General features: G+C 38.8%; 1 protein-coding gene across 6 annotated transcripts in view; it reads right to left on the bottom strand.

Moving 5' to 3' along the window:
- The window catches only part of Map3k7 (mitogen-activated protein kinase kinase kinase 7), a 70,387-nt gene that overhangs the window by 18,593 nt on the left and 26,369 nt on the right, over nucleotides 1-25,425 (bottom strand). For 5 of the 6 annotated variants that reach the window (XR_003734863.2, XR_005090809.1, XR_003734862.2 and 2 more), the window contains exons 7-13: nucleotides 24,558-24,686; nucleotides 22,315-22,445; nucleotides 21,074-21,155; nucleotides 17,721-17,851; nucleotides 17,048-17,177; nucleotides 14,592-14,672; nucleotides 3,799-3,863 (exon numbers count right to left, since the gene is read on the bottom strand). Coding sequence is in view for 2 of the 6 variants with exons in the window: in XM_028872746.2 (XP_028728579.1) it covers nucleotides 3,799-3,863; nucleotides 14,592-14,672; nucleotides 17,048-17,177; nucleotides 17,721-17,851; nucleotides 21,074-21,155; nucleotides 22,315-22,445; nucleotides 24,558-24,686 (749 nt within the window). In the remaining 4 variants the exon portion in view is untranslated. The remainder of the gene's footprint in view (nucleotides 1-3,798; nucleotides 3,864-14,591; nucleotides 14,673-17,047; nucleotides 17,178-17,720; nucleotides 17,852-21,073; nucleotides 21,156-22,314; nucleotides 22,446-24,557; nucleotides 24,687-25,425) is intronic. The other variant, XM_028872747.2, reaches the window with a different exon arrangement.

Genomic DNA, 25,425 nt, shown 5'->3' with positions numbered 1-25,425 from the left:
ACAACACTTAGTGTTCACCAGGATTACTTCAGCACAAATTACATGTAGGGTTTTTGTTGTTATTTTGTTTTGTTTGAGAGAGTTGGTCTCAAATTCATTATGTAGCACGATGATGATGTTGAATGCGATCCTCCTGATACTTCCACCTCCCAAGTGCTGGATTATAGGCATCCATCACCATGTCTAGTTCTCCACGTGCTGATGACAAAGTCCAGGACATTATACATACTAGGTAAGCACTCTGCCAACTTAGCTACCTCCCTACTCCTGTAATGCAAGACAGAATGGAAAAAGTTTAGAGTGTTCCACTGAATCAGACTTGCATTCAATCCTCTTCTTAACGGTGCTGAAAACATGAAGGAAGTGAGACTTAGGTTTGGTTTCTAATTCTCAGGTGACTCAACTGCAAAAAAAGTGTCCAGGACCTAGGGTTAAGATACAGGTAGAGTCTATTAAGTGTCTGCCTGGTACCAAAGCCAGTGCATAACAAATGGCAGTTATTATCAGTAGTGGTTCTCCAATTGCAAGAAAGTCCATCAGGTAAGTATGGTCTGCTTTAAAAAGTCCTTGAGGGGGACTGGAGATGTAGCTCACTTGGTAGTGTTTGCCTAACACACAGAATGTCCTGGGTTTGGTCCCCAATACCACATAGACAGGAGGTAGTGGTTGACACCTGTAAGTTGAGCACTTGGGAGGTAGAGGCAGGAAGATAAGGAGGTCAAAGTCATCCTTCGCCACATGGTTTGATGCCAGCCAGGGATATACTAGACCTCGTCTGAAAGTCTGGGGGCAGAAAAGGCTCCACCAAGACTCGGCATTTTTGGTACGGTCTGTCTCCAGCCAATGACTGCTAAGAACACACTGGTGGAAGAAAGTTGGGTTTACTATTGTGGGGATGAAGGTTCTCTATGGGGCACCACAGAGCATCTCTGTAAGAATGCTTTAGAAAGACACTTACAGAACTGAGACTCTGTGCTTGGTTGATTTGGGGAGGACAGAGTGTTCTCTCTCATTTGGCTGCTGCCAACAGGGGAAAATTCTACAGAGAAGCAGACAGACAGACAGGAGAGAGCTGCATTTGGTAAAGCAGTTGTAGCCATTCTCTTTTGCAGGGAAGGGCAATGATTTCTGTGTTTGGGTGGCAGGGACCCTCCTACACTGAAGTGGATTTGCTCTGTCTTATCTTCCCAGGGTCTGAGCAATCTTTTTGATATAGCTAGTAAAGAGTTGCTTTTTTTCTTTCCCAAAGACAGTAGGAGGCCAGATACATTTTGAGTGCTTCCTAAGCTTCCCAAATTAACTACAAACCATGTACACAACAAGCTGTGAAGAAATGGTTTTGTACACATTTACACTGTTATATGTAATTAAAAAGTTTGCTTTGCTATTACTCTCAATAGAAAGGGAAGTACCAAAAAACCCCAAAGCCCTACATTTTAATTTATAGGTGAAAAGTAATTTCACTGAGATTACTTCTCAAGTCACAAGCCCAAGTACACACAATTGATCAGTTCACTTTTTTTTTCTGTGTGATGTAATGCTAAGCTTCATCACCAAACTATTCCTTTTCATGAAAATCGTACTACATGGGCCTGCTTTTTTGTCAGGCTCTTTACTGATTTCAGTGTCTAGAAACAAACCTCAAAATAAAACTAAAAGCAGAAGTCACCCCCACCCCCCACCCTGCTGCCTCCCTACCATGCACATCTGCCAATCACTTCATCAAATTTGGGAAGAAGCACACTGTCAAGTTATGGAAACCCATGCTGTTGGGCATGCTCCCTCCTACATAATGAATGCTGTTTTCATGAGGAGTTACATGGATTCAACCCAATGGTCGTGCAGACACTTTCCTGGGGAAATGCATTCATAGTATACTAGGACTATTCTCTGTCACTCTTATCCCAAAGTGAATCAATGTACTGTAAGGTTATAATACTTAGGTAATTTTTAAAGAGGATGAATTTAAAACACTGGTTATACCAACTATTTTAGAGACAAATCAAATGCTCTTTTCTCCTGTATCTTCTGAAATGGTGTATGATAATTCATGCCAGTGACTGTCCCTCGGCCAGCCTGACTCGGTCCCTAGGTTCTACTACTTGAAGGCATCGTACATTAAAGGGTTAATAGCCACATGTCTAAGCTAAGTGTGACCAGTGGAGAGATCAGCAAGGCATGGTACTGGGAGTGATCAGACTGAAGCTCTCACATTAGCAGCCACAGGTCTAAGCTAAGTGTGACCAGTGGAGAGATCAGCAAGGCGTGGTACTGGGAGTGTTCAGACTGAAGCTCTCACATTAGCAGCTACTCTCTGTTGTAGAGTAAGAGAACACTGGGTTAGGGTTCAAATAACTGGAAAATTGATGGTAACAGTAAACACAGCTTAAAAGCTTGTGCCCATCAAGACTATGGACTCGAAGCAAATACCAGATGTTAAATAGGCTGACTAAAGCCTTTAAACACAAGTGAGGGAAATCAAAAGTTCTAGGGTATCATAAAAACCAATAAACTAGAAAAACACCACTACTGAATGAGTGAGAAAAGATTTAAATTTATTAATGACTCTAAAAAATTAATAACTTATGTATCTGTACTATATTTTAAGATTACATAAATATATGTATGTATGCAGTATGAGTTGTCATAAAATATTACCAGATTTAAATAAAGTCAAAGATATTAATCACTTTATCAAGACTTTTTTTTCTTTTCTTTTTGAGATACAGTTGCTCTTTGTAGTATTGACTGTCCTAGAACTCACTATGTAGACCAGGCTGGCCTCAAACTAACAGACATCCATCTGCCTCTGCTCTCAGGTACTGGGATTAAAGGTGTGTAACACAATGCCCAGCCTATCATATATCAAGATATTTTTAAGTTAAGTAGAGAGCTAGAAACATTCTAACTTTTATTAGAAACTACAAAATAAACCATTAATTCTTGTAAAAATGAATAAAGCTTTCTATGATGAAAAATATTAATGGATATTTCCTCAAAGTAAATTACATTGATACTTTACATGTATACATGAACCATGTAATAATTTTATCATTTCATATGAATACTATACTCACATTAAAACAAAACAATGAAATACCTCATACTTAGTCCTTACTCATTTTAGAAAACATGATAAAATGTATGCCAAGTGTATTAATTTGAGGAACAGAAAAAAAACTTAATTACTTAGTTACTTTTATATACCCGATTAATTAGAATTCTATAGTAGAGTCAATATGGCTTGAATGATAGCATTTTCTGGACTATTTACAAAGAAGCCATGATAAAGAGTTGGGGGAATTCAGAAGAACATTGAAAAAAACAAACAATAAAATCTGTAATGACTAGAACAGAAGTTTCCTGGAGTTTAGCCATCTGCTTAGTAGTATTTTCAAAGGATATTTAAGAAAAATATGATGTCAGTGGATACATCAAATTAAAAGATGTTACCATTCTCCAGGTGGCCCCAGGAGTAGCATATTAGGGAAATATTTATTTCTCTCATCAGTAAAAAGTATTATTCACTTTAGAGGACAAAGATAAAGATGCATTATTAAGTTCTATAACAGAGTACTTTCTCAAAACATATGAGAAACACATGGTGCCCTGCTGAACAACATGTTTTCTCACACAGTTCAAAGTGAATTAGGAACAACAGGGCTTCTAAGTTCAGTGGCAATAAGCTTCTTGACCACATTTTCAGGTCAATTAATTTGCAGAGGATATTATGGTTCATTCTTGATCTCTGCTTATTATAGTTCTCTACAGACAGATAATTTGAATGTTAAGTCTTACCTGACCAGGTTCTGTCCCAGTAACAGTCAAGTCTTGGATGGATCTACGCCTTGGTTGCCCGTTGCCTTTAAACAAAACAACAAAAACAAAAAAGTAAAACTGCAATCTATTCACACAAGTGAGAAGGGTGTAACTGCTGCAGAGGAAGTGCAATCTGCTGCTCCTGGGATCTATGTAACATGTTCGCAGAAAAAAGAATGAGTAAATTTACTGTTAGAACAAACCTACCCAAAAACTGAGAAGGAAAGAGACAGAGAGAGAACTATAGTATATTAACTCAAAATCTGCTGGCCCCCAACAGAGCATGTCCTAATACAATGACACTCCTACCACACAAACAGCAGCTGAACTGACTTCCACCATCTTCCGTCATGTGTTTAAATAGATGAATGCTTGGGGGCTGGGCTGATGACGGCATCTATTTCAAGGGCCTTACGTTACAGTTTTCACAGCAAGGCAGCTAGCAGGTTGCAAGACACGTTTGGCTGTAGCTGGCAGCAACGCCCGAAGAGGATGCTTAGGTTTAAATTATTGCCCAAGTCACAGTGAATCCCATTAGTCTTTGTCAGAATGCAGTAATTCATCATTCATTAGTAACAGCTCAGTTTCCTCTTGGAGAGGAACAATGTTCATTCTACGCTCAAATAAATGCTTGTTGAGATGGGCTATAATGAACAACCTGCTTTAGAAACATCTATATTAGCAACAATTTTTAACTCAATAAAAATGAATTCTACAAATAAGCCTTCAGCAGAACAGATGGACTTAAACAACAGCTTCACTCAGCACCTTTACTTGGGAGTAGGGTTGTTTATACAGTATCTTTTAACATGAGAGATCAGCTGTTAAAAAGGAAACACTAAAATACTACGAGAAACAGCTGGCATAATAGTTACAAGTCCTTTGAGCCCGAAAGCTGTACCATATAATTCTGCAACTAGCAGGCAGCACTCAGGACACATGCTCTAACAGCTCTGTTCTGATGAGCAGATAAATCATTTACATTTTTCACACTTCATGATCTCACATATAAAAAATTGTATCTAAAACCAATCAGTATCATTTAGCATCTTAATCCATGTGATCTCATTATTGTTTGACATATAAACTAAACGGACTTTGAATAGAATTAAGAATGTTTAATGAACTAATACAAGTAGTGAATATAAAACTCAAACGTATAGTCACTCTTGTAAGCATAGCTCGTAACTTTTCCCATTTTAGATTGTTTTAAAATTCTTTGCATACTCTGAATTCAAACTTACTTCAAGTTTCAACTTATTCTGAAATGTCCCAACTTTCCATTACAAAGTAAAACAACAAACCACATTTCTTAAATCAGACACTTTCGTGAATGCTTTTAACTATTTCTGTTTCCCCAAACAAAAAGGATACTACTATGACTAATGAGCAATTTTAGGCACATTTCATTCAACACCCTCATTCTAAAATTAGCACAGATGAGACAGACTATAAAAGTGTCTGGAACTCTCTTTTCAGATCAGCAACATTTAGGAATCTGAGGAACCCCAGCATTTGTGTCTACACCATGACATCGCCATCACAGTTTCACCAAATATGAGTTCAAGTCTAGCTGAGGGACAGAAAGAAAGGGGAAGAAAAACTTTAAGGAAATAGGGAAGAAGAGCTGACAGTTAACAAATGCCATCAAATGAGAATTTTCATGCTACAGCATGAGTGGAAGCAAGCAGTATTAGGCAATTCATTTTAATGAGCACAACCATGGCAAACCACCTGGCAAACAGCTCAGACAAAGCAAAAGAGGATTGCAATCAACAAATACTTGTTGCTCCAATATTAAGTTTAAAAGCCATAATTTAGAAATATGAATGTAAATAACTCAAGCTCTTAGTACTGCAAATGAAAATCACTGGGTGTGTTCTTAGAAAATTTGAATTCTCCATTTTTTTGCACTGAATACTAATCTAGAAATGTACTCATTTAACACTTCAAATACATCTTACTGTGTATATGTGTGGTATTACTCTTGCTACAGCAGGGGTGTGGAGGCTGGAAGACAACGTGTGAGAAGCAGTTCTCTCCTTCCTGCCTGTCAGTCCCGGAGATCACACTCAAACTGTCAGCTTTGGCAGCAAGTTCCCTTACTTGCTGATCTATCTCCATTTCCCACTTTTTAAAGTTATTTGAAATGTGCACACCTGCATTCCATACGCTCTAGTAAACAACAAGGCAGAAAACCCTAGGGCAGTATGATATAAATAATAACCAGCAGTCTACACATGACAATCCAGCATTGACAGTGTAAAAATCCTTGACCTTCTGCCAGGCATGGTGGCCACGCCTTTAATCCCAGCACTTGGGAGGTAGAGGTAGGAGGATCTCTGAGTTCAAGGTCAGTCTGGTCTACATACGGAGTTTAGGACAGCCAGGACTCTGTAGAGAGACCTTGTCTTAAAAAAGAAAAAAAAAAAAAAATCCTGATCGTCTACAATTTGTAAGAGAAAAATGAGAGTTTTAAGAATGGTTTGTCTAAGATCTCACTGCAGCTCATGCTACACACTCTCCTCCAGGCTCCAAGGCAGAAAGGGGAGGCAAGAACATTAGAAAGATGCTGTCACCGCTCAGTTTTTCAAGTGTGTCACAGATACAAACTAACTCCTCAAAAAGGCTGCTCTTTTAACTATAGTTGAGTTCCTAAGCAAGTGTTTAAGTCATTTCAGAACAAGTCCAGATGTTACTAAACTGAGGTCTCACACAGTCTACCCCTTTGCTTTCTCATATGGTCTAAATCAGTCCACAGCTTTCTCCACCAATGCCTTAAACTTTCAAAGTACATGCCGACTCTTCACGTAAAAGCAAACTATTATTGTGGAGACTTCTCTAGTCCAAATTGCTGAAAAATCAGAGATCTGTAAGCTCTAAATAAAAATTGTTCTCATGCATAAAGTAGAATTGAAAACATTAACATTATATATGTAAGTATTAAATTACTGCTTAGTGGTAAACTGATGGTGTAATTTAAAAATGTGTGCTCATTAGATTGCCAGAAATCTCTTACTCTTGGTAATTTCAATAAATTAAGTCTCTTTTCTTAGGATACCAGATAGGCTTTTCAAAGCAATTATTAATAACTGATGAGTTTTGCTTTGGAATTAGCTTTTTTAGATTAGAATTTGAAGTCCACCCCTCTTTTCTTTCTTTCTTTTTTAAATAAATTTTATTTCTTTTAGACAGAGTTTCACTATGTAGCCCCCCTGGCTGACTTTGAACTCTGAGAGATCCACAGGCCTATATCTCCTGAGTACTGGGACTAAAGACAAGGGCCAATATACTTAAATGTTACTTTAGTTTTTAGATTATAAAATGTGACCCTGGTAATCTAAAATTTGGTGGAGAGAGTTGCTGAATATTTACAGTAAAGTTAGATTAACTTCTCTATTAACCAAATTCCATAGGAATTGAACAGGAGTATTTTAACATAGTCCCCAATCAAAGGCTTACAATTGTTAATGAGACTACCTGCGATGGGTAGGGACTTTTCAACTGTAGAAAAGCTTAAATCTCCCATTATACTGTCTTATATTATATTACAAATGGGAAATGTGCAATACTTTGTATAATTCTAGTTGAAAAAGTATTTACAAACATTAGTGTCTGGTGGCGCACGCCTTTAATCCCAGCACTTGGGAGGCAGAGGCAGGCGGATCTCTGTAAGTTCGAGGCCAGCCTGGGCTACCAAGTGAGTTCCAGGAAAGGCGCAAAGCTACACAGAGAAACCCTGTCTCGAAAAACCAAAAAAAAAAAAAAAAAAAAAAAAAAAACCAAAAAAACATTAGTGTCTACTAGTTCTTGAAGCAAGCACAGCAATGTCTGGTGTCTCTCAGGGCTGCCTCGGCCTCCAGGACATGGCACTCTAAAGAGTCCTCCCACTGGTCACTATGCCTAGCAATACCTAAGCTGGAGGAGGGCGAGAAACCCAGTTACATGTCCGCCTGTTTCACCTTTCTCTTCATCATACTCTTGTTATAAAAGTAAATATACAGCACAGCCAATGTCTTATAAAAGTGAAAGTGAGTATTTATTTTTTTGACAGCTAATAGACCTAAATGTGGCTAGCAGATCTGAAACTTACAGACTTAAGGTTTGTTTCTAACTTCAAAAACAATACTATAAACAATAAATCAGATAATTCAAGGTCTTTAGGGAATTGTAAAAAATATTTTATATACATCAGTTAAGAAGGCTCAAAAATATTATTACGCAAAGAAATACCTAAGATGGAATACCATTTTTGGTGAAGGCATTCTATCCCTCTCCATACCAGGCCATATTATCACTGACTTAGAAACCACAAAGGTATAGTAAATCTGCACTGTTACGCCCTCAAATAGGAGTATTTTAAGGTATTGCATATCTAGAGTGGATCAGAGGCTATTCAAGTGCCTTAAAATGGAATCAAACATTATAATTAAGACAAATATTCTATAATACTTTCTAATTTAGCTTGTTTTCTCAAGATATGTATATATTATGACTGTAGTATCAGTATTTATAAGGTGACTTTGTAAGTCACATTTTGAGTATTTGTTTCATTTTATAGTAGCAATCAAGTTGGTATAAACCACAAGTAACCATAATAAACCAAATATATCATAAATTTTCATATTAGAGAAAATGCAGGTTGTTTCAATTATACCATTTGTTTATAGGTGTGTGTGTCTAACTGTGATTTTTTTCCCCAATGGATTTTGAAATGCATTATAATCATACCTGGTATCCCTGAGTGCTCCAGTCACTCATAAAATGACTTTAGGGCACACGTGCTCTTCCCTGACTATTGATTTTAGAATTACAAAGCAAGAGCCACAAAAGACCAAGGACAGTAAAAATAATCCTGAGCAAAGAGAACAATGCTGGAGGGATGCCCATTCTAGACCACAAGCTACATCGCAGAGCCACAGTAGTAAAAACAATATGGCATGGGCACAAAGGGAGACACACAGACCAATAGAACAAAACAAAAGACCCAAACATGAGGACATATAACTGCAGCCACGTAATATTTGACAAATATGCCCCAAACAGCTCTCTACTTGAGTATAAGACCTGCTCAACAAGAGGAACACCATGCTTGGTACTGGAAACCTTGCCCACTACTCACAGCTAGTGAAGTCATGGATCTTGGAGAAAATCCTACAACCACTACTTTGCTAAACCACTGAATCTCTAACTACATTTTAAATATTTGTCCTATGCCCACAGGTAAGTGTAGTTCTTACCTCTTATCAAGGAAATGTCTCTATGCAATGGATAAAGACCATTATAGAAAACTACAACGGTCAAAATGCAGAGCTGCAGAGCCTAGTCTCAAATGATACGTCTACAACACAACTTCTACACCTAGCCTAAAGGAGCATTTCATAAGATAGGGATGAAAGATTGTAAAAACCAGAGGAACAGGGAATTTGCTCTGAGACTGTCTCCTAGAAATGTGAGAAGCTACATGCATGAAGTCTTACCAACATGACAGCTTAAACATGACCTTAAGACAACAACAGACACTATTAACAGCACAAAGGGAAAGTTCGTAAGGCCTCAACCCTAGACAAAAAACTATAGGCAACTAAGGAATGCTAAGGCTGGAGAAACAGTCTTCCCAAGGAAGAGTAGACAAACTGACTACTCAATACCACAAGTATCATTCTACAGATTGAGCAAGTTGTATTTATATATTCAGGAACAAGTAACACACCACTATCACCACCACTAACACCAATATTTGAAAGGAAGAGGCTGTGAATTTGAACTGGCAAGGAGGGGATATATGGGAGGATTTGAAGGGAGGAAAAGAAAAGGAGAGAAATGATGTGGTGGCATTATAATCTCAAGAAATAAAAAACTTATTTAAAAACAATTCTGAACAAAATTTGCTTTCTAAACTACTCAGACTCTCATTCTCCATTTTAAACCAGGGAAGGCTGTTGCTCCTTTTATGTAATTTTTAGGTATTTTACCTATTCACATTCAACAAATGATGTTTTTGACGAAATGCACAAGTTAGATATTTTAACACCAGCTGAAACAGATGACCTCCCACTGCCAGGATAGTTTTGCAAACATAATCCCATCTGGGCATCTGAGAAGGGGAAAGGGGAGAGAAGAACCAGATCAAAACTTGGGGCAGCAACCATGTCAAGATGAAGCAAAGATCTCCTTTCTAGGCACTGGCCATCAGAAACTCATTGAAGTGGATGATGAACATAAGTTTCGTATTTTCTACGAGATGTGCACGGCCACAGAAGTAGCTGCTGATGCTCTGGGTGAAGAGTAGAAGGGTTATGCGGTCTGCATTAGTGGTGGGAATGACAAAGTTCTCCCCTGATGAAGCAGTGTCTTGACCTATGTCAGAGTGTGCCTGCTGTTGAGTAAAACACATTCTTGTTATAGACCAAGGAGGACTGGAAAGAGGAAGCACAGATCTGTTCATGTATATGTTCATGGATATGTCTTGTGGATGCCAATCTCTGTGTTCTCAACTTGGTTAATGTAAAAAAGGGAGAGAAGCATATTCCTGGTCTGTAGAACTAATGTGCCTGGTGGATGGGGACCAAAAGAACTAGCAGAATCTACAAGCTTTTCAATTTCTCAAAAGAAGATGACGTCTGTCAAAATGCTGCCATACAGCCTTAAACAAAGAAGGCAAGAATCCTAGGACCAAAGCACCCTAGACTCATCCTGCTACTCTATTTGTGCTGCAACACACAAAGGCTAATGCACTGCTCTGAAGAAACAGTGCACTAAGAAAAACAAAGAGGAGGCTGCAGAATGTGCTAAACTTTTGGCCCAGAGAATGAAGGAAGCTAAAGGAAACACCAGGAACAGATTGCCAAGAGACATAGGCTGCCTTCTGAGTCCAGTCAAAAGTAAGTCTTTAAGGGTAACAAATAAACTGTTAGACCTCGAAGAAAAAAAGTTAAAACTTGGGGGTAACGCCAAGTTCGAGATCTATCTTACCTTCTTTATTAAAGAAGTGGAAGGAAAAACATCCAGAAAACTTAAAGCAATCCAATAATACCTCACCCATTTCTGTTTCTTCAAACAAAAGAATCTATTGCAAGTCACTGGAAGCTAGACAGTGGTGACACACACTTTCCCCAGCACTCCAAAGACAGAAGCAGGCACATCCTTGAGTTCCAGGCCAGCCTGGTCTACAGAGCAAGTTCCAGGACAACCAGAGCAACACAGCGAAACTCTGTCTTGAAAAACCAAACCAAACCAAACCAAAACCCCCAAAAACCAAGTGACCGGCTGAAAAGGAGAAAGGATCATGCTTTCAAAACTCAAGTGTCAAGGGAAGGCACTTAAGAAAAGCCCACTGCTACTTCTAATAGCCCATTTCAACTTATCAGTGCACAATGTAAGAAGCAAATGTATTAAGCAGTTATAGTATGAATGTCCTAAGTATGGGTGAGAACCTTCTCATCTGTACTGACACTGCCTAGGGAGAGGTGGCAGCACCTCAAAAGAAATGTCTAAGTAGTAAAATGTCACCAGCACTCCATTGATGAGCAGCTCTTAGTGGTGTCCTACTTGGTATAAGAACAAGACTTAGCTATAGCTCCCTCTGCAGGGCAGAGGACAGTGGAAAATAGAAGGGAGGACTATTATACCAAAATTTGCCAACAAATCAGCCCCAGGAATGAGACAAGGTATGGAACTTGTACACTCTCACAGTGTATGAAACAAAAACAAAAAGCAGCATCTCCCCAGGACTTCCCGGCTTCAGCACTGCTAACCTTTCAGACTAGCTCTTCCCAGCAGGCTGTCTAGGGCTTACATAGGTTAGGTGCAGCTAACCTCTGGCCATTGCACAACACTAGCTCTTGCCTATCTAGATGATTATTATGTTTCTTCTTTCTTCCCCATTGTTTTGTCTGCCCTTTAGACTTAGAGACCTAACTTCAGGTTAAATTGTTACTTGTCTAAATTTTCTAATTTTGTAATATGTTCAAGGATAATACAACTCTATGTAAATTTAAATGTTGCCATTTTGGGGGCAGTATATTATACCTATCAGTACGGAAATAAAATAATCACAAATACTTTGTTAATTTCTAAAGAAGCCATCAATCAATAAAAATTGCTACATGAGAGATGAGTTAACAATATCTGAAGTGGTGACAATGTTAAAAAATAGGATATCACTTTGAATATTAAAGAAAATTAGTTTTATATAGACAAAATAACCCATAAAACTATAATTTGTATTTTTGGGACCCGAGTTTCTAGCTATGAGAGATACTCAATGACTTACTCATCTAATAACCTATTTATTAAACCGTATGTTCAGTGTGGAAAGTACTAAGTACTATGGAGACAGTTACTACTGACAGAATCAATAACAATTAATAAATACATAGTCCTTATCCCTTAGAGTTGAGTTCAGACAGAAAAAATTAGGTGTTCAACTACAGTTGAAACACAACACTAAATAAGTACTATCATGGGCAAAAGTACAGAATGCCAAAGAATCCATCCAAATCACACATGTGAAAAATATCATCTCTATGAAAAGTCATGAGATGAAGGAAAATCTTTAGTTTATTGAACACAGGGAGAAATGACAATTTTTATAAAAATCTACCTTTATTTTACTTATCCTGTGCCGTGTGTGTACACCTTCATGTGTGGAGAACAAACGGCAACCTTTGGAAGTCTGTTCTTCTTCCACCATATGGGTCCTAGGAATTGATCTTAGGTCATTAGGCTGAACCGGAAGCGCCTTGACCTGCTAAGTCACCTCAATGGCCCAAATGATCATTTTAAGAAATTATGCTGGAGAGGTGGCTCAGAGGTTAAGAGCACTGCTTGCTCTTCCAAAAGTCCTGAGTTCAGTTCCCAGCAACCCATCCATCTCACAGATGGTTTTGAGTTCCCAGCTCACAACCATCTGTAATGAGATCTGGTGCCATCTTCTGGCCTGCAGGGATACGTGCAGGCAGAACACTGTACACATAATAAATAAATAAATCTTTGGGAAAAAAAAAAGAAATTATGCCATTTAAGTTCATCTTAAAAATGGTGGCTTTTAACATTGGGCTTCTGTTTTTGTTTAAAATGATGCTGTGTTTTGACTGTGGTCCGAAGCTTTGAAGCATTACTTGGCATCTCCTCCCTTCCTTGGAGGTTTCATCATTTAAGCATAACAGATTTGATAGTGTTGGTAAGGTGAGGTCTTGCTTGTCTCCACTAGGTCATCTTCATATGAATCCAGTAGTTATAAGGTTTTGTTTTAGGGGTATTCTTTCATTTTTTTAATAATGGTTTTTAGCTGATGTTCATGAGAAAATGAATCCTTAGAACTGTGCCACTAGGTGAAAGGAAATCCTATCTAAGAGTGTGTTTCTTTACCATGTCATACCATCCACTGAGCCCTCTGCTGGAAAAGTAGAATCAAGTCTCAAATAATGCCTTTTCAATCGTATCCTCTAGTATTATAGGTGTAGGACAGCACTGTATCATACCTCTGTGAATGTAAAATAGCTTGTACCTGCTTTATGATACAGAGTAGTGACTGGGCTTTATCAGAGCTGTTTTTTAATGATGTTGCTCAAAATGTTTTCTTTCCAGATGATGATTGAGAAACTAATTAAAAAAAAATGGTGCCAACTACCACAAGAGTAACAGGACTGTGCTGTTTTCTGGGGTTTTGTTTTTTTACTTACTTACTTTCTTTTTTTTTTTAATGAAGTGTGCTGGATGTTTCTACAATTTTGTTCAAGTGACGGCAGAACCTGGCAAAGCTGTTGCTACTATTGATGCATAACATACTGCTATTATTGGTCTTTTTTAAAATATAAATGTAACTATATATATATGTGTGTGTATATATATATATATATATATATATACACACACACACATATATATAATTTGAATTTTTGGAAACTAGCTGTGCTGTCAACTTTGGAAAAAAGTATCCCGGTTTACCGTGTTGAGTTGGCATTGTACAGAAATTAACAGCCATATTGGTCTAGAAATGTTGAACTTAAATTTTTTTTTCCATTTGTACAGGGGTAAATGCACTGTATTAAATATGTAAGGTCTTATCTACGTGGGTTTGATTAAAAAAACTAATAAAGTATTCTCTAAATGACAAATAAATGGTGGCTTTTATTCATCTATGAAAGGCCCACTATAAGATATAAAAGCATTTACCAATTGACACACTGAAGCATCATGTATGAACAGGATGTAAAACATAGTCTGTGTACCTTCCTCTTAACATACCAGCAGCAGAACCAACAGTTGTCCTAGCGATTTTGTTTCTGGCAAGGTACTCTATAAATGGCAAGCCTTGCCTGGTTTCAACTCTCTGCTCTCCAGGTTAGGATGATGCTGTGCGGCAGCTTTCTTCTTCCAGCTGCATGCCCACTGGCTCCCCAAAGCACAGCTGGACAGGGGGAAGGGAGCCAAGGACAGCAAAAGTCTCAAGCAGCTGTAGCCTCTTTCTACTATAACTTCGGCTCTCACATCCTACAGAAGACTAGGTAAACATGGAGGAGGTGTTCTGCCTTAGGTGAAGAATGTTATCTCCTTCTTACTTGACTCTTGCTGCTGGAGATGTGAAATTACATTTGCAAGTTGGTTTCAGTGTGGCAGTATATAGTTTTCTACTGGTCTCCCTGGGTACTGTGTGTGAGGTATCTATTTTCAGATCATATGAAAATTGGAGCAAGAAGCATTTAAAAGTACCAGGATCATTAATCCAGTTCCACAGCTGTTACACCAACACAGGTGGTCTATGATACCTGATATGACGATCTCAGGGACATCCAGAATGTTGCCAAATGAAGCGGTTTTACGGTGGCCCCGTTTAGGCTTGGAATAGGCTGAAAAAACACACATGTACAGTATACATGCAAACAACCACAAACAGTAACACAGGAAATGACTGCAAAACAGAACAGTTCTGAAATAGTCATGTTAATTACAACTCATGCAAAATGGCATGCAGAACTATCTACCTTTTCATCCATGCTTAGGAAGGTGCCGTTAAAGAGCAAAAAACAAACAGTCTAGGAAGTTTTACACACTGGTTTTAATTAGCAGGAAAAAAAAAAAAAACACCAACAACAAATACAGACAGACAAAGCTGCAGGACAATGGAGAAGCTAAATTTCCAATGTGTTCTTAGAAACAGTCTACCTAAGTAAAATCAATGCCATGAGGTGAAGGTAGAACGATGGATGGGAGGAAGGAGAGTGGAGTTAGTAGGTCAGCTGCCAGATTTGTGCTAATGACACAAACGGGAACAGATAGCTCTTTAAATTAGGTGTTTCTCGGAATGTGCTATAAATTAAAATTCTGTGATTAAACAACAGTTATCAAATCAAAGCATAAAATGTATGTTTCCCTAAGTACTTCTACATTATTTCTAATAAACTGAACATTAATAGCTTTTAAGTTTAAGGTATATAGTTGTTAAATATGAAGGCTGTCAAAAGCTGGAATATGAACCTTTCAAAGACAATTCATTATAAAATTCAAAGAATGTATTGTCCTATATTTAGGTAGAGAGGACAAAGTAATTTATTTGTATATGGTTATCCTTGAACTGGAAAAAATTCATTCCTTTAATATGTAATTACAAACCTGCAACTGACTAGAAAAATAGACTTAGCAAAAGCATAAACTATTATCCTAACATTACTTCCCCTTTTAGGGCAGAATCAATATTGTGTGTCTATTTTGAATGATACCCGTGAAGTGGAAAGGTTTTCCAAAAGTGTTGGGGGTATGTCTCTGTCCACAGAGACAACTGTGCTTCATGGGGGCCAGTAGATGGTCATTGACCTCTTCTTAGCTTGACACTTTCTGACGATTTACCTGAGGCAGAGACAGCTAGCTCCCTGCTAATCTCTAGTCTTTTCCTTAGCAATGGACCCTAACTCTGCTAATGCAGCAATGTCAGATATGGATGCAGATCCCTTCCACTACAGACAGGCCACCTGACCATGTCACTGTGGCTACTGGCATGTATGTACAAGTTGTCAAACGTCAACAACAGCTTTCATTTTCCTGCTATCTCTTCTGTCATGCCATCAGAATTGTGGAAGTGATGGCGTGAACTCTTAACAGCCATTTTGGACCACAAGGTAACCTTGAGAATGGAGTTAAACAATACAGACTATGACATGGAGACACAGAAAAACAGCTGCCTAATGACCATGGGGCATGTCTAGACTTGTCTATGTGTGATCAGAGCTTATGTGTTCAGACACCGTTAATTTCAGATATTCTTTCCTGTCTAGAGGCTTTTAGTGCAGGTTGATAAACTCAGTGATTGCGATTAGTTTGGACAAATACAGTACAGTTCATCTGGATGCCACTTTCTACAAAAAGAACACACACAATCAGATTATTTTACTTAGAAAACAACTAAGTTTTAAAAATAAAAAAGTCTGTATCTATAATTAAATGATATGAAGATAGACCAAAATATCTCTGAGGAGAATTTGTAAGATTTTGTTGTTATTTGTTAACACTTCCACATTCTCCAATACAATGTTTATTTTTATAACTCATTCTTCTCTAACCTTGAAGAACATAAATAACAAAATAAGACCCAACTAAATAGACACCACTATAATGGAACCTGGTTAGAAAAGGTGCTGATTGACCAGGTGACAAAACACCATTCTTCTTCATTCTGTCCACTTTGCCTATCGTAACATTTTAAGAGGTGACAAAATGAAATTTAAACACTAGCAAAACCAATGTTTGATGAAACTCCTACCATCTCATTTTGTCACTAGATAAGCAAACTACAACTAGCTCAGCTATTCTTGCCACTGGCAGGAGAGAGGGATCACAGCACAGTTCTGGAGCACAATTTTCTGCCATGATTTTTTGTGTCTGGGCTCAGTATAAAAACAGTGGTAAATTGCTCAGTCACTGCAAATATTCTGGTATTGGTGGAATTTCAATTTCTTAGAGCTAGTTTATGTTTGAGGAGAAATATATTTGATAAACTCTGTAACTAGGAAGATGTATTTTATAATTCAATTGATTTTTAAGCCTTATTTCTCTGATTTAAAATTCAAGCCAAATATACAAGTTTACTCTTGGAAGTTTAGAAAACCTACTATAAACCTGCTATCTGTTGAAAAAAGTCCACAGAAGGAACAACCCCGGTAGCCCCACTGAAAACAACGGCGTACCATGGGAAGCATGGGCGTTTCCCTTTGGCCTTGCAGCCCTTTACCTGCAGTCGCAATGATCCTAGCTTCTATCTCAGACATGTCAGCACTCATCCTCTTGCCCTCAGAAGTCGGGGGCAAGCTCTCCACACTGCTTCCACGAGAGGCTCCCAAGCTCAGCCGTCCGGATTCACTCTGTTAAAATTATAGGTCAATCTCAATTACTGACGTTCTTTTTATGTAGAGATCTAGGGCAGCCAAAGAGGAAGATGACAGATGGATTTTTATGACTATGGTACTGTTCTGAAAGAGGGAATTTTATACTGAGAGGGAGCTAACAAAGGAGAGCAAGCTCAGATACATGTCACTCAAAGCAATCAAACCAACAATGGCCACAATACAACCAACCTGAACAGGATAAAATGGTAGTCTGATGAGAACTCCTTAACTGGCCCACAGAACCAAACTGTATTTCACACTGTTCACAGGACCCTTAGCTAGGGATGGATCACATGGAGGAAGGGGCAGGCATTGGCAAGAGCAACAATCAGCAGAAAGGAAAACAGCTTGTTTGGGAACAAATGGCAGCAAAATTTCATGTCTCTCACCATAAGCTCATTTGTCTGGTGCAGGAAGGAAACTTAGGATTGTTAGATACAAGACAAATAATAGACGCCTTTAGCATAATGCTGTGACTACTAGAAAGGTAACCATGCAACTTTACTTCTAATAACAAACCTGTTGCTTTGCCTGGTTTTTCAACAGTTTTGACTCTAAGCGTTTAATAGTATCATTTGTGGCAGGGACTTGTTCCATATTAGTGTCACTTTTATTACTGGTATTTGTAGAAGCGATGTCCATGAATGAGCCTAGGAAAGCAGAAACATTTATGACTTAAGGTTGAGAATGATACCAATGCCTCATTCAATAACTGACAAGATACGCATAAAAAAGACTTCCACACCAATGGAGACATCTTAAACAAGCCCACTGTAAATAAAGATTACAGACAACACAATAAAGAACCATCCATCAGTCCTCCAAACAGATGAGACCAATGAAGGGTTCACCTGAAGCAGAACAAAGGGTTCACTAGCTGAGATGGGGAGACCAGAGGATGAATGAGTTTGGAGGACCTCCTCAGAACTCAGTTTGGAAAGCACTGTTTGAGTCCCTACTAGAACTCATGTTCTGGATCTATAAGGGTGGAATTCAGGTATAAGATGAAACAAATATTCTTTCTCTTTTTCTTTTTTCTTTTTTTTTCTTTTTTTTTTTTTTTAAAGGTTTATTTTATTTATTATTATTATTATGTATACAGTGTTCTACCTGCACATATCCCTGCAGGCCAGAAGAGGGCACCAGATCTCATTACAGATGGTTGTGAGCCACCATGTGGTTGCTGGGAATTGAACTCAGGACCTTTGGAAGAGCAATCAGTGCTCTTAACCTCTGAGCCATCTCTCCAGCCCAACAAATATTCTTTCTCATCTGGTCCTAGGCACTTCAGGAGCCACAGGTTACCATGCAGACATGGCCAAGTCCAAGAACCACACCACAAATAAGAAATCCCCAAAATGGCACAGGACGGCATCAAGAAACCCAGCTACAAAGATACTAATGTCTTAAGGATTGACTTCAAGCTCCTCAGGAACATACACTTTGCCAAAAAGCGCAGTAAGAAAGGCCGAAAAAGATGCAGACAAACAAAGCAAAGATGAGTGCACATGCAGAGGTCATTAAGGCCCCTTGTAAAGCCCAAGGTGGCTAAGCCCAAGGTGCGAAAGGGTACCAACCATAAACTTAGTCTTCTTGCTTTTATCGCTCACTCCAAGCTTGGGAAGCAGACTTGAAGCTACATGGCTAAGGGTTGTAGGCGCCACCAACCAACGCCCAAGGTTTAAACCAAGGCTGAGGCTGCAGCTACAGCTCCAGCTCAGTCTCCCAAAGGTGAAGGCCCCATAGAAAAGGCTTCTATCAGCCAATATGAAGCTAGATGGACTGATGTGACATACCCACACACTATTTACAGATGGTCATTGCCCTAAGCTGTTGTTATAAATAAACATGAGGCAAGCTCTCCTGAGGGAGTGCAGGGGTGGAGGTGGGGGTTGGGGTGGGGGGGAAGACGGGACAAAATCCTGGTATTAGAAGAAGTAACCAAGGAGATGAAGATGAATGGCTAAGTGAATAAGCCAATGGCTGAGCTCTTGGCAATCTAGCACTTATAGCTGAGGAAATGTGGAACGACTAGCAAAGGAAGCCAAGAACAAGCTGGGGACAGTCTCAGAGACATAGTTTGTGTAGCATTCCCAAAGTCCTGGTTTTCACTTGTTTTGCAAAACAAAATAATAAAATAATAGCAAAACAATAACTACCACACAACCCCTAAATGACCAGAAATGTAATGTGAAATTCAGATTAGTATTAGGTCCTGCACAGCAACTTTACAGAGTGTAAGGAGAGTGATGAATGCACCCAACATTCATTGGCATTAACTGTGACTATAAAATCGCATTCATTTGCTGTAGTTATACAGAGATAACTGGTGACCACCAGGAGAATAATTCTGCAGTAGTAGTTGTAAGAGAAATCCAAGTGAAGTTGATGCTAGAGAATGGGAAGAGGGGAGCTAGTGCATCTGAATACACTGTATTCGCTCTGGAAATGTTCCCAGTGGAAAGGCGAAGTAATGAGAGAAGAGAAAGCTATCTCTGCTGGGAAGGGTAGATAGGGCATAATGTACAAGCATAGCGTCTTGCCTCTGACTAGAAACATAGGCAGTCAGTTGTAAAAGACAGAAAACAGAGAAGGTAAGCACTGATCCATGTAGCTACGACAACTCGGGGAACTTGTAGGAGCTGTCTTCTGATGATTCAAACATTCTTAAACAGAAAACAAGGTCAGACTACCTCAGGGACTAGAAAGACAGCTGAGCTTTTAGGAGGGGAGCTGGGTGACCGCACAGTGGCACTAAGCATTCACCTGAGGACAGTCAGTGTGTGCTGTCCTCAGCTACATTCAGGTCAGGAAGAAGCTGAGAGCCAGTTGGCCTGGAACTTAGCTAAGCACGTGGGAGAGAGGAATGCCACCACTGAGTAGGATTCCCGATGGATCATCATTGACCAGAATGAAGTGAGGGATGAAGGAAAAAAGAGCCTCCGGGAATTGAGGGTCAGTGAAAGGTGGCACCATCAAGGACTAAAAATCAGAAGATGAAAAAGAGGAAAAACAAAAAAGGGAGTTCTGGAAAAGTTCACTGTGGAATTTAAGGGCAATTGAAAGGTTTTCAGTAAAACTTAATTTAAGCATCATTAGCTTAACAAAAACTTCAAAACAAATCAACCATCTCAAAGTGGGGGAAAGTGACTAAATGAAAATATTTGTTGGCAAAAGTTGAAATTTTAAAGTGCAGGGTACATACATATTGACATGTACAAGTGTATCTCTAGATGAAGTCAAATAAGTAAGAAAATGTCATTTATTTTGCAAAGTGCAATTTCACTAAGTTGAGTGCTAGTTCTACTAATTTTGATAACTTCAAACTACACTTCTACTTTATATTTCAGGAAACTTCTAATTAAAGCAGTTTCTTGCATAAGTCTCTTTAGAAAAAACCAAAAAGCAGAACCGAGTTAGTGAAGAAATCTAATGTTCCCAGTAATCTGCAGTTCTGTTTGACTCAGTGGTATCCACAGAGATACTGTTGGGTGTGGTGGCATGTATCTAGTCTGAGAATTCATGAGGTTTTTGAGGCAGGATCACGACTTTGAAGTTGGCCTGAATCATACAGTGAGTTCTGGGCTATCCTGGATTCAAAGTAAGACTTTATCTCAAAAAGATGAAATTAAGAATCACAGCAACATAATATTCAACTTTAGCCCTAACTAAGCAGGAACTCTAGACATGGAAGCAGGTCTTAAACAGCTCTTTAACCTCAGGACCATCATGCAGGAAGCACCTGGCAACTCAAACTGCACTGAAGCCAGAGAAATGAGGAATGGATTGCAAACATGGACATCATTCCTTTTCTCACGACAGACTTCAGGGACAGAGGGGGTCCCGATGTTGCGCTGCCGTCGTCCGTTTACCTGTGCTGGTGGCTGAGTTGCTCTGCCCTTCATCGGAGTACTGGCAAGGGTACTGTAACGGCTCGTCCGCTCCTGGAAAGTACTGGAGTAAAGCAAGCCACAGTTTAAAATGCCTTCAGTACAGGGTAAACCCTGTTACCCAAGGGCACATCGACATCACTGCTCTAATTGAAGGAGCATGAGAGGCAGACACAGCTCTGCTCTCCCTCCCTCAGGTGTGCACTGAATGTGGAGCAACTTTCTTCAGAAAGCTGGCTGTGGACAGTGCCATCTACCTATGTAAGCACTGAGATGACTTGGAACAGTGACATATACTGAAAACTGTCGCAAGAACTGTTAGTCTGACAACTGGCAGTGAGCACCTCTGAATCACCTTTAGAACCAGTATTTTAAACATTAAGAACATACCTTATGGAAGCCCCTTATGAACTGGGGACATAATACTGAAATTATTTACCTAACAGTGAAAGCAAAATTTAGGGGAAGATTTTGTTTTTTCAAATTAGACAAAATATGGGTGAACAGTTATAATTTGACTTACACAACCTAAAGTTTAGGTGTACAAACTTGAGTCAAAGCTACCACTTATAACTCTTGTTGAAAAAAATAATCTATTTTCAATAAAGGGAAAAAAAGCCCTAAAATATTTGAAATAATCCTAAAGTGTTAAGATAGAGTAGGGAATTTGATTATCTTTTAAAAGGGTTCTTCTAAATTAATTCCATCAGGTCTAGAAAAAAAGTTGAGCTTTTATTGGCATCTGAAAACATGCAATCAAAAGCCAAAACAGGAGACATTAAAATTACTCAAATACATGTTTCTTAAAATACCTCCCCAGCACACTAGAAATGACTGTATTTTGATGAAAAGCTGATGAACTTAGTTTAGTTCAGCACGTTATTAATCACATTAATCACATGTAGGCACTGAGAAGCTGTAGATACCTACATCTCTCATACACTCTGGTGCCCAGGAACAAAATGCTTATTTATAAATGTTAGTACAGGACAGCGATCCCAGACACCTCATCTAACCATCTTGCCATTACAGAGAGCTAAATATTTTTCTAAAGTAATGTTTTCTCTTCTGATAATATAAGTAATAAATGCCTATTCTAACTTTAAAACCTAGGCAAGTATAATGCAGAAGTAGTTCCCATTCCTTCACTTTAAAAGCCCATTAAAACTTGGTATATATTGAAGTCCCCCCAAACCCAAAGCCCCTCAAAAGAAGGATTATACCCGCATCAAGTGAGTCATTATTTTCACAATTTCCTCCATTGAAGGGCGCTGAGAAGGGTCCTTAGACCAACAGCGGGTCATCAAACTCTCAATGGGCTTAGGTAAATTTTTGATCAGTGGTGGTCGAGTACCTATAATTGAAAATTAGAAGAAAAGAATTATTTACCAAAGACCAGTGCAAGATTTTTATAGTTTATTTCCAACAATATCTGAATTAGCATTTGGGGTCTTTTAGTTTACCGTTTATTGTATCTATATATTTTCACAAAGGGAAAACTATACCAAAGTTATATTAAATTTTGTAACACATGGTGATAATAACAGAGAGAACTAAGACTACTTCACTTGGGCTAGGTGTACGCCTTTACTCAGTGCTTGTGAGGCAGAGGCTGGCAGAACTCATGGCTTCTAGTTTAGCTGGGACTGCAGAGTGAGACTCTGTCCCAAAACCCAAGCTGTACTGTCACAAGCATCCTTTCAACAAACAGCAAAGGCCAAATGCACTAACTAAGCAAAACAAGTAGCTGACTTGAGGGAAGATGAATTTTCAGACTACAAAATTTCAAATGTGTTTGAAAAAAATCTTCCATTTACAGAAAGTGGTCAACCACAGTGTCACACTCACTGACTTTGCTCAGCTGTGGTGTTACACTCAGTCTTCCCTCAACCAGTATAGACTCACTGACTTCCGTAAGCATGGGTCACACTGACATCCCTCAAGCATGTTGTTGCACACACTAACTGCCTTCATCTACAATGTTATGCTTGCCCACTTTCCTCTGCTGCATTGTTACACTCACTGGTTGGAGTTAACCATTGTACAGGATGAAAAGTGCCAACATTTTTATAATTTATTAAGTCTGCAATAGCATTAGTAAGCTTCCCCCACTCAAGAGTGGCTTCAGACACAGTAAGATTTTCATAGGCTAATCAGTCAACAAGTTAGCTCTTTTACCCTGTACCTCATTGCCAATCATTTGCTGAGAAATGATAGACAGAGGAAGCACACTGTCTTGGTCAGGGCTCCTGTATTTTCTACAGTGACACTACAGGATGTAATAAAGTTGGCAGAGGAAATTGATACGAAAGCTAAGATTACTCTGATGGTTTTGTTCGGCTAGTCTACAAACACTTAAAAGAGTTAGACAGGTTGTTTGTTCTTTGATCACCTGTGGACTAATATACAAACACGTACCCTCTGGAATGATTAGAGGCATGTGAAGGAACAGTGATGCTGCAGTTCCTTCATAAAGAGTTTCTTTATCAAAGAAAATGTGAAGCACCTATTAGTGAGGAAGATACCCTAACACATCTGTGAACAGAAGCATCACTGGAGGTCAGAGACATAACACTGTGCCCATTAAATCACTATGATGAAAAGTAGGAGCACCTGAATCCGAAGGACCTGCATTTGGACCCCAGCTCCATCACTTACTACTTAGGATGTTAGTACATGTAAGTACTGTTGAGAATATACAAATAAAACGTGAGAAGCACTGAATGTTGTGTCCCTTTGAGCTCAAATAATAATTTACCAGCAGTTTTGTGTTTCTCCTTGATGAGAGACTTGTTTCCCCAGGACAGAAGGGGACTAGCTTCCCAACTATCTTAAAGATATGAGAGATCTCATTTACCTACTTTCCTGTAATGCTTCTCTATCCCTGAGAGAGACTAAAGGTGCTGGCTAAGTACTGATAGTCTTTTCCTAATCTCTGATGTTGGCAGCCTCAGCCCTATGCAGAGGGGTCTAAATTCTCCCCATCAGAACAGGAGACAAAGAAAGGTATGGAGAGTGCTAAGGGAAGGTGATCTGGTATACATGGTCTATATTTCAATGTCAGGTATACATGGTCTACATTTCAGTGTCAGGTGTACATGGTCTACATTTCAATGTCAGGTATACATGGTCTATATTTCAATGCCATGTGTACATGGTCTACATTTCAATGTCAGGTATACATGGTCTACATTTCAATGCCATGTGTACATGGTCTACATTTCAATGTCAGGTATACATGGTCTACATTTCAGTGTCATGTGTACATGGTCTACATTTCAATGTCAGGTATACATGGTCTACATTTCAGTGTCATGTGTACATGGTCTACATTTCAATGTCAGGTATACATGGTCTATATTTCAATGTATGGTATACATGGTCTCTGGGGAAGAGGATGGGAATGGCTTTCCAAATAGGAAATATATATACAAAATATATTAAAGAAAAATTTCTTTTGACAAACCGTTATGAACAGCCCACATGATTCGGAAAGCTGGGCCACCAATCTCATCAAAGGGTTTCCGGCGTGTTATCACTTCCCAAAGAATAATACCCCAGCTGAAGACATCACACTTTTCACTGTAATTGCTACCTACAAAAAAAGGCAGTGTAATCTTGAGACCTGTTCCATAGAAATCACAGAAACAATTAGTTTCAAAAATTTTAAAGGAATGAGTATTTTGGATAAGAGACTGTCACACACAGAGTTAAGCAATTACATTCTTAAATTTTTCAAAATACAGTTTAATGAATTAAATATACTCAAAATCTACATAAGAAAGTCATTATTTTCTACTTTTTCAACAAAATACATTGGCCTTTCTTCTTCTATGTGTAGACTGACCTCTTTTATAGACATAGTTAGAAACCTTTCTATTTCTTTCTGTAAGTTTTCAATTCATCTTTTAGACCAAGGTTTATTTAACTTTATTTTATGTGTATGAATGATGTTTTGCCTGTATGTATGTCTGTGTACCATGTGTGGCAAAGTAGTCATCAGGCACCCTGGATCTGGAGTTATAGACCTTTGTAAGCCGCCTGTGGGTGCTGGGGATTGAACCTGGGTCCTCTCCAAGAGCAGCAAGGGCTCTTTGCCTCTGAGTTATTGCTCCAGCCCCTCGATTTCTTTTAAGAGTGCTTGTTTGGAGATGGAAGCAAGGGCCGTTTTCACACAAAGCATACGTTCTGTGACTGGACTATATCCCCAGCTCCTGTAATTTGTTACCTTAATACTTCTGCTCTGTGACAGACAGTATTCTTTGCCATCAGAGTAAAGCACTGTTTTAATTTAGTGGCTTCCTCCTTAATATATAGTTAAAATTCTTAATTTA

Source organism: Peromyscus leucopus, chromosome 2 (assembly GCF_004664715.2).
Source record: "Peromyscus leucopus breed LL Stock chromosome 2, UCI_PerLeu_2.1, whole genome shotgun sequence".
In the NCBI taxonomy this organism is placed as follows: Eukaryota; Metazoa; Chordata; class Mammalia; order Rodentia; family Cricetidae; genus Peromyscus; species Peromyscus leucopus.
The sequence above is the reverse complement of the archived record's forward strand: the minus strand, read 5'-3'. Positions and strand labels throughout refer to the sequence as shown.